General features: G+C 46.7%; 1 protein-coding gene across 1 annotated transcript in view; it reads left to right on the forward strand.

Moving 5' to 3' along the window:
• The window catches only part of RBFOX2 (RNA binding fox-1 homolog 2), a gene marked incomplete at its 5' end in the record, with an annotated part of 167,324 nt that extends 160,156 nt beyond the window's left edge, over positions 1-7,168 (forward strand). The window contains 3 exons of the mRNA XM_080633585.1: positions 4,357-4,445; positions 5,400-5,472; positions 6,556-7,168. Coding sequence (XP_080489711.1) covers positions 4,357-4,445; positions 5,400-5,472; positions 6,556-6,600 — 207 coding nt within the window. The 3' untranslated portion in view covers positions 6,601-7,168. The remainder of the gene's footprint in view (positions 1-4,356; positions 4,446-5,399; positions 5,473-6,555) is intronic.
• Positions 7,169-10,133: the final 2,965 nt, after the last annotated feature.

Below are 10,133 nucleotides of genomic sequence, written 5' to 3' on the forward strand. Positions count from 1 at the left end.
TCATTCCTGGTGCACGTATGCCACCCTTCTAATACAGAAATACTGGAAACGGTTCTAGCCCTTTCTGCTTCTTAACTTCTATTATAGGGCATTTGAGATACAACATCAAAAAGATCCTAAAATTTGGCTCACTGCCTAAACCTGGCAGGTGGTCAGATGTATCTAATTGGTACTCATTTCTCCAGGGGTATGAGAGTGCTTGTGTCTTAGTGCATAAAGGCTCTTCGGAGTAAAGAGAGCCAGCAACACACTTCCCGCACCCATCTAAGGCAGCAAGGGAAAAAGAAAAAGGAAGCTTATACCATAGGGTACACCAACATAGTAAGCTGTAGTTTTGGATTTCCTCATGTTCTCGTTGGATTGATCACCTAATATGGACCTGAAGAGCGGAAGATGGATTTACTTTGAGCTGAACTGTATAGTCTTTAAGTGCCCATTTATTTCCATTAACACGCTCAGTAATTGGAATGCTGCTTTAGTTGGGATTGCAGCTTCCTGTATGTGTTGTTTTGCAGTGTTTGTGTTATTTCAGAGAATGTATGACAATATTGAGAAAGCTATCATCTCATGGTAAAGAAGGAATTTAAAAAATATGTTTTCTCACTTTGCTGATGAGCCGAGGACGATAACATCACAGAAGAGTCATAGTAAATATGGGCTTTAGTGGATATGTGAGCAAGTACCATTTTTTGACACTTGAGATCTGTAGGCTCAAGTGTTACACACTGACATGAGGAAAGGGGTTTAGCAGGCAGGTTATCCAGAGGAAGAGAACTTGAATTAAGATAAGCAACGTTAGGGTTGTGTTTGACTTTCTCATGTTCTCCTCAGGCAGTCCAGAAGACTGTACTGGAAAGGACTGATCTTGATTTAGAAAGTCCTTTTGGTTGTTACTTACTGCCCAGTAAAAATGCATAAGCCGTTTCCTTAGTTCCCCTATTTTCTTGTCAAGGCAGCTATTAAACTATGCCTTTGATAGAGGTGTCTCTGGCGTAACAACATCTTCAGGAGAAGCTCAGCCACACTTACTTCTTTTAAGATTAGGCTAAAGATTTCAAAAACTGAACCTAGATAGGTAAACATGTCCTCATGGAATCACTTCACTTAAATAGATGGAGTGGGAGTTTGCATGGCTGTGCTGGGTTTCAGGGACCGTGCCACTTAATGGTGTCTTCTGTTGCAGCTGGGTTGTGGCACTGGAGGAGTGTGGTGCAGCTAGCAAGGAACTTTGAAGAATGTTATTCTTCCTCTTTTATTGGGAAACACGTTTGCTGAAGATGCTCTACTCTGTTGTAGTTTATATTTAATAGAGTACCCAAAGTGAGTGGCATCAGAAATCACTAGAGGTGGTAGGACCGTGTAGGTGAGGTTACAGATGAGCTCTGCATACCAGTTAAAGTTGTGTGTGAACAGGAATAACGGGAGAAAATAACTGGTGCACTGGGCAAAGTTTTAGACACATTGGTGGAATTATAGGTGGGGCCTGGGTTATGGAGAACGGGAGCATCAGCTGGGTAAGGCAACCAGCACACTGACTCCTTTGCTGTATACTGGTCCCAGAGCTCGGTGGAAGGGTTTATGAAATGACAAGTTACAGTCACAACTTTCCTCCTCCCTCCTTCAGCCTGTTTTGGTGTATTTGGACCTGCTGGTCATGCTGAATACATCCCCGTGCCAGAAATCCCCCAGCTGTCCACGCTCATTGCTCCTATGACAGGAACGTACCATGGCCATTATAATCCCCATTTTTGGTTTATTTGAAGTACACACAAGTAGAATAATTTGCAGACCACTTTGAACGGAGCAGGTCTGCCCATGCGTGTGTACCTCTATCCTGTGATTTTAATTTACTTTTTTTTTTTGAATTAACAGTAGCTTCAGTTTTGCATCAGTGCATGGTTTAAAAGCAATACACATGTCAGCTATTCCTTAACTTCATTTCTCCAATGAATTATTTCTCCTGTTTTTTTTTGTTTGTTGTGCAGTTGACTGAAGAAATGTTAACATCCCGCTCTAAATCTCTCAGTGGAGTCTCTGTTCCCTTCTCTGATATAACAGATGGGTTATTGCTTGTTATAATTATTAACATTGTGGTGTGGGACAGGGCTAGGGTGGGAGCCATTCTGGGGGGTGAGGGTGGGAGGCTGCGGGAGTCGTTAAGGTTGGAATGTTAACTCCAGTGGTGACTGACTGTTTCCGTAATAGCAGGTTGTTGTGGCTGCACGCTCTAGTACTTGAGGCTGTGTACTTCACTGAGCTTGTGGTAGAGCCTAGGGCGAACTGCTGTCCCAAGAGAATGCTGGGATGGATAGAACTAGCCAATATGAGTCTGAACGTGGTGACTTTGCTGGTTGTTCTAGCTCCAGATGTCAGCATGCTTAGTTTTTAATTTTGATTAATAAATGTTACGCCATTCCCCCTCCCACACCTGATTCCAACCCTTCTTTTCTTTTTCTTTTTTTCTTTTTGTTTTGGTTTGGTTTGATTTCGTTTTCCTTTATGAGAGACATGAGTTAAAAGAGAATTACATGATAACCCTTTTTGGTTTCAAGCTGCATCTTGCTCTCATGTTCGAAGTATGGGCCAGGCACATTTGAAACGGCTTCTGATCTGGAATGTGGCTGGCAAGTGTAGGGCAGGGTGGGAATAAGGGTGCACGCTGAAGCCAGCCGCCCTGCTGGAGGGTAGCGCCAGGCAGAATTGCCTGGTACACCATGCCGAAGTGACAGCAGACCCCATCAGGAGTTCAGGAAGCTGCTAAGCTTCAAGGAATACCACAATGACATCAGTACGAAGTTGTCTTGACTTGGTGAGGTTGATGAAGGTTTGATTTGGATTAAGGCTGCACCTCATTCCTCTCATCTCCACTGTGTTTTGGAGGTGGCAGTAATGGTGGTGCAGTGATAGCACACCTGTACCAAGCTAAACTTCCGCAAACCATCAATCCGAAATGCAGGATTGAAACAGCAGGATTAGATTAAAAGGGCGATATGACATCTCTTTCGGGCAGCATGATGATGTTTCAGAGGTGTAGATTTGTGTAGCTCTTTCTTCTGTTAACTACAAGATTGAAGAGGGTATAAGTCACAATCCTCTGGCATAGGAAAGGCTACCCAGCCATATTTTGGATAGCATGTTAGTCTTCGTGGGGCCAACACAGGCCCCACAAAAGCAACCAAAATGAAATTAAAATCATGACTTCTAATTTCAAAGCTCTCTAGCCCAAAACTGAGCACTCCTGAACAAACACATTGTCCTGTAATAGAGCTGATCTTGTATGCAAAAGATCTGTAGGGAAAAAGTGGTAGAGGCATGTTGAGCTGATTCTGGATGTGAAGAGCATAAGTCTGCCTTCTGGTCCTTTGGACTCTGAGATGTCAATTGGAGAAAAAAATATAAAGCCAGAAGCAATCTGGAATTTTCTGTTGTTATTTATGGCTCATTGTATTTCTAGCAAATCAGAGCCATGGTTCATTTACCGTGTCGTGTGTGTCCGTCCCCGTCCCCCCCCAGTTAACAAAAATGCGCTCAGAATTGCACAATAAAGAAAAATCTAACCTGGGCTTCAGAGCCCTCTTTGCCACTTTGCTATCTGTCATGCAGTCTTTGCCCCTTTGCCCCTATCAATGTAAGCATTTTGAAGACCTTAACTACAGGTGTGTAGCATGGGCAGAAATGCAGCAGCAATACCGACTGTTCTGGCACAATTTCCCCTGACCTATTCCCTTCTTACATGGAGGGAGGGCAGAACGATCTGGTTGGTATCACTATCAGTTTGCTTATTGCCAGCCCTGAGACTGTCTTCTCTGACTGTCTTTTCCTGATTGCTTTTGGGTTTCTCTGGCTTTTGATACTTTCACACATCTGGACCAAATGAACTTCTGGACTTTTGTGTTTCTGAGGCTTAAGAAAAGAGATAGAGGGAAAAGAACAGGAAATTTTCGGAATGGTCTCCTTCTAAAATACACATTCACAGCAAGTACCTGCCTCTGGTTTCCCCAGCATAAGAGGAAGGGGACATAAAAATGACGTTGCATGCAAGATTTCGGCTCTCTTCTGGTTTTCAGTTCCTCCATGCCAAATTTAATTTCCTGCAGGGATATAACCATGCTTGGGATTGCTTTTAGTTTATTCCTTCTGCTAAATGGGGTAATGGAAGAGCCTCGCTGGTCCTTCTGAGGAAAGGAACATACATGAGTTAACGGGTGATGCTTGCGATAGACTTGACATGGGAGCTGATGCAGTTTGAAACACTTCCTCTCCTTGTGATGTGTGTGACTTTTTATTTCATTTTATTTTTTATGCTCTGTGTGGGTGGACAGGTATCTGTAAAGTCAGTTCTCTTCTCTCCTGCAGGGTGGATATGCAGCCTACAGATATGCACAGCCTGCTACTGCAACAGCAGCCACAGCCGCTGCAGCCGCTGCAGCAGCTTACAGCGATGGGTATGTAAGGGGAGGTGTCCACGGGGAATAGCTTGCTGTGCTCAGGGATTCAAGGAGCATTGATCCATTACAGCACTTCCACTTCTTTCCCTGTTTCTTTGTCTTACTTGCACTCGCACACTTGCATGCACAACCCAACATGAAAGACTTGAATGCACGGTTTGTCTCTCTGCTCCCGGGTAGTATTGCCCTCCGGTGTATGTGAGCTGGCACAAATCCTGGCCTCTTCCCTATCCTTGTGATTCTCTGCACAAAGGAGGCAGTGTGGTTACAGCCTCAGAGTCAAAAGATCTGGCTTGCCTTGCCAGCTCCTTGCTCTGCGACTCTGGGCAGGTTGTTTAAATCACTGGGTGCATTTCTCTTCCAATCTGTGAAGTAATATTCAGCTGATACAGTACTCTAGGATGCTGTAACGTGCTGCTCTGTATAGATACAAAGGATTATCACCAGCAGAGTGCTTGCCTTAAAATTTTTTATCTCCTGTGCAGCGAGGCCATGTTTTAATCCTAGCACATGTGAGACCATTAAAGTTTGTACTCCCTTCTCATTCTGGAGAACCCCTCACTGCTTTCCATTTAGCAGCTGTTTCCATGCCAGTAGTGCTAGCACCAGCAGTCACTCTCCTCCCAAATTGCATCACGCGGTAAGGGATGCACTGGCTGTCATTTCAAAAGTGCTGACCTCTTTCCTACAGGTGGAGCTCATGGCTTCTGCCACATTCCTCCTCGCAGGCTGTTCTCTGGCCCATCTCATACGATGCATGGCAGCATGCCCATAGGATCTCTTCGAAGAGGGGCTGCCTGCGTGTGTGTGCATGTATGCATACATGTGTGTAGAAGGGCATGCAGCTTCCTCCATTGCCTGTGGTCAGACAGCTGGTTTCTCTGCCCCCCTGAAGTGACTTTTTTTTCTCTCTTTTTTTTATTTTTATGTATCTTTTCTCCCTCTCTTCAGTTATGGCAGGGTGTACACAGCAGATCCGTACCATGCCCTTGCCCCTGCCGCTAGCTACGGAGTTGGCGCTGTGGTAAGTGGGATTTTCTTTCTTGTGCTGTTTCTCATTTCCAGCTTGGGCTATCAGATAATGAAACTTCACCCAGAAAAACCTTCCTATTGGTGGAGGAGGTCCTTAGTTGTTCCGCGTTCATATGTTTGTGTGTGTGCACTAGGAAAGGAGCCAGATTGTAGGAGACCAGTTATTACTTGGTCTTGCATGTCACCTACTGCCAAGGAGACCAGAAATACCAGGAGCCAGAACACTGTTGGTGAATCAGTAGAAATTTATCAAGGTGATAATATAGAACAAAAATGAGCAATAGTTAGAGATGCAAGGCACCACTTTCATTAAAGGCTCGTGTTGCATGTTGAGATATCAGTTCCAGGAAGCAAGGGAATAAGTTGTTCTCATGACATTTTGCAGCAAAGCTGCTACACTTGGTTCCCTCTTCCTCTAGTGGAGGGATGTGGTGTCCTGCCTGCCAGCAATAGTTACACAAAGATGGGAACGAGGTATGCTGGCATTGGAGGGGAGTGGAGCAGCTTGCTGAAAACACATGCCTGCCCATCTGCTAGCCAGCGCAGTATCTGTGGTGTAGTGAAGGCTGGAATACAAATGTGTTCAGAGAAAAAGACACCTAAATATAGATATCTGCAGTGTAGCACCTCTGTTGGAGCATTAGCTCATCGTGTAGATTCTCTTCAGGGTCAGTGAAAGAAAAGCAGGTACTTCTAGGATACCAGTCATCATGTCTATTTTAGACTTTCACGTTCAGGTGAGGTGAAGCATCCTAGAAGTCCTGGTCTGTTCTGTCTACAAAGACAGCCTAGCCAACTGTCTCAGAGATAAGGACCCAGGAGTCCCCTCCCTGGTACTGAACTCCCTTTGACCAAGACTTGCCCAACTTCACCTCCAGCTGGCTGGCCACGAGCATGTCCTCCTGAGCCATGTCTTTGGTTTTGCAAGCAAGGTTCTCCTCTCTTGCTTCTTAGAGGTGCTGACGGTGGCGGGTCAGTGCCTGGACACATCTATTAGTCCTTCGGGTGCTGTCTTGAGTATTTCTTCCCAGTTCTCCTCCTAATAACCTCTTCTTCTCTCACTTAATTTCTACAGGCGAGTTTATACCGAGGTGGCTACAGCCGATTTGCCCCCTACTGAAGTGACGTGAGCCCCCTGCAAGTGGGACAGCCCCCCCAGTTCATGAGGCCTGGCTATTGCAATATTTACTAGTAGAGGAACTCTATAGCAAGACGAGGAGGAAAAACAAAACAAAAAAAAAAACAACAAAGGAGAAAATACTTTTTTATACCTCACTATGTTCTTTGAATATGTATTTTTTTTTTTCCTTTAAATTTCTGCCTTTAATTCTTTTGTTCCAAAGATTGTGCTTCTTTTTTTCTTTTTTCTGTTTTTGGTTTTTGTTTTTTGGGGTTTTTTTTAACTGTGGTAAAAATAATGCATTTCCGTGTCTGTATGTTGGTGCATAGCTTATCCTACCAATCACGGAAAAGGCAATTAGCGATAAGGAAAGCTGTTAGAAACTGATATCATGCAATTAATGAGGAGCACGCAGACAGAGTTACTTCCCTGGGTCTGGTGCTTGGTGCCTGTGAGACAGGAGGACGTGAGAGAGAAGTCTCCACCTGCCATGTTTCTGGTCTGCAGAAGGAAGCACTCTGTGGCTGTGGCTGGGACCTAAGTGCTGGTGGGAAATAGTCATTTACATTTGGAAATATGGGGGAAATGCAGAGACTTTCCTCATTTTTATCACCATCTGACGCGCACAGGTTTGGGACAGTTTCAGCAGTGTCAGGATTCTAGACGTGGCAAGAGAAGACTTCCTCAACCTGCCCAAAGACTTTGGCTGTTACCTGCTGTATAGGGGACAAGACTTTGAAAGGAATTTTTGATGAGGATCATCTTTCCCACACCCCCCCCACATATTCTAGCTGATTGTTGTCCATTGCTGGTGGCTGTAATTCCCTTAGTTTTCCTTCCTCCTTTTCAAGATCTTTCTCCCTTGCTGTCCCCTTCCTCCCCTTCATTCTTCGAGGAGTGGCAGACGCAGTGCAGCATCCCACAGAGAACCTCTGTTGTGGACAGCAGGTGGTTAAGCTTGCAGAGGTGAAGCACGTGCAGCCTCGCAGAGGAAGAAAGCTAGCAGAAGAGCCATGCTCCGATGCGCCAAGGTCCAGCGTGCAAGGTCTCTCCTTCTGTTCATCTTGGGATGCGTGGGTGCCTCTGCAAGTAATCTGTTTCAAATAACATGAGTGAGGAAACACAAGTCATGTATAAGCTGCTTGAGACGAGGGGCAAGTGTGTGGGTTTGTGTGGAGGAAGAGGGTCTTCTACGTCCAGACCTGATCCTGAAGTAGTTTTGTCTCTGTCAGGAGTTTTAAGGGGAGGCAGAAGCAGTTTGTGCAAGCTCTGAATTCATAGGAACTTCACACCATGAGCTATTTCAGGCCCTTACATAGTTGTGTTGGAGCCCCTGAGTCTGTTTTGCCCAGCCTCTCATAGAAAGTTGTGTACCTGGTCTGCCGAGTCCCTATAGACACTACATATTAGAAGATTCAGAATCAGAGAGACTATTGAGCAGAAGGCTCCATGACTCCCAAGACCATCTCCCTTCTGCTCTCATGGACAGTGATTTCACTGTGTTTTAAAGTCAGCAGTCTTGGATGACCGTGTGAGCTGTGCTGTGATGGGGAGCTGCTTCTCTCCAGACCTCCCTACTCAGCTGCTGGCTCCTAGAGTGCCCTCGGTAACCCCATGCTCAGAGGCAGGGTCTCTTAACCACATGGCAGAGGAATGCAGAAGCGTGGTTTGATTAGGCTGCCTCGATGGGTACTGGGGTGAGCTCACTGCCCACAGAAGGACTGCTTGGAGTGTGGGTTTGTTGGTGGAGCCTCTCCAACTCCTGTCATACACCGGCTGCTCCATCCACTGCTGATACCAGCATAGGAAACCTCCTGCATTTAACACTAAGCGATGTCGACACGCAGAGCTCCCAGGGAGGTGTCCTGGCCCAGCCACGCACAACCATGAATTTGTTTGCTCTTTCCCCAGCGATACACGTGTCCTCTCTGTGTGTGGCAGAGAGGAGGCACCTCGAATGGGAAGAATGGGGAAGCCATTAGTTAAGCTAGAGACCCTGAAGCTATTGATTCTCTGGAGGAATAGCTAGATAAAGGGGACACCAAACTGCCAGCCTGTTGGCCACCTTTTGGGTTTGTTTTTTTTCTTTCTGGTTTTATTGTTGGTTTTTAAACTTTTTTTGTTTTCCAAGCCAAAGTTTGGTTTGTTGCTGTTATGACAATTTTTTTGTTGTTTGTATATAAATATTTTAGTTAGCTTGAAAATGGGGAGGGGGGAACAGCGTGTTGGGGCTTTCACAATATCTAGGAAATGAGGGGCACTCAGGGTGGCCGGGGGCTTCTACTGCCTGAGTTGGGGTAGGGGGGAGTGAGGACTGGTGGGAGAAATAGTCATATTCAAGGGGAGCCGTTTCCACCGCAGGGCAGCCAGGGGACTTCTGCAGCAGAAGTCTCTACTGGACTTGTTCTACCTACCTGTGAGCAGAGGGGCTGTGTGAGGCCATCCCTTCCCTCGCCCGCAGGCAGTTCTGGTGCAGCAGGCTGCGAGCAGGAGGAACGCAGCTTGTGGAGCCCTGGCAGTGGTGGTTGCTCATCCCTCTGCCCCTTTTCCTGCCTTTCAGTTCAGCTGGTTCTGACTGCCCCAATGCCCTCCCCTGCCCTGGCAGTGCTGCCTGCAATCCCCCCCTGCCCCTTGGCCTCTCTAGGAGTAGGGAGGCCAGCCCCGTTTCTGCCTCCAAGCAGAGTCTATGCATGGCAGCTTCAGCCCACCCGAGTACGTTAGGAGAGTGGGGGGTTTAGTGCAGAAGCGCCCAGCCCTTGCAGGGCTGTAGTCCCTTGCTGTATGATCTCTGAGGAATACCTGCTCTAGACCATCCAGCCTGATTTCTCCTGTATCCGAGCCTGGCCTGCTCCGGTCGCTCCCTGCCAGGCTCTTCCAGTGCATTAGCCAGCCAGTGTCTCCTTGACTCTGTAGTTAATGCTGCAGGATGCCCGCTGAGGCAGCTTGCTGATACCCCAGCTTCCTGCTGCAGAGGGGATGCCGGGATGCTTGCACGGCTGGGGGCTGGAGGGAGCTCACTGGTTCCAGGTCTCCAGAGCACTGGACCTCCCAGAAACTTGCATGCCAGCTGGAATTTTGAGTGAGTGTTGGGCCACGGTGGGAGAGCTCTTGAGCCTTTCTTCCCTCTTGGCAAACAACAGCTCTGGTTTCACTCAGATGTGTTATGAACTGGTTTGATATGCATTCAGAGTAACCAAGCCGTGGCTATATCCATCTTCTAAAGAAGTGAGGACAAAGCCTATATCTCCCTATGCAAAATTAATTACACTTAATGAATTAAACTGGGCCCTGGCTTATTTGACCGATGGCAGCTAGTGCTTGCCCTGAGATGGGTCTGCAGCCACAGGTCCCTCGCAGAGCAGGGCTTGGCTTTCTGAGGGAAACCGCACAGGCAGCCTGGCAAATAGCTTGCTATGTGTCACCTTCTAGTCTGGTGGCATCTGGGATTCCTCTTGGTGTAGAGGAAAAGATGTTTCTTTAAGTGTTGCTGTTTGTACTGTCTTGCAATAGGTCTGGCCAGCACATGATATTGT

The sequence above is a fragment of the Psittacula echo genome (genome assembly GCF_963264785.1).
Source record: "Psittacula echo genome assembly, chromosome: 1".
In the NCBI taxonomy this organism is placed as follows: Eukaryota; Metazoa; Chordata; class Aves; order Psittaciformes; family Psittacidae; genus Psittacula; species Psittacula echo.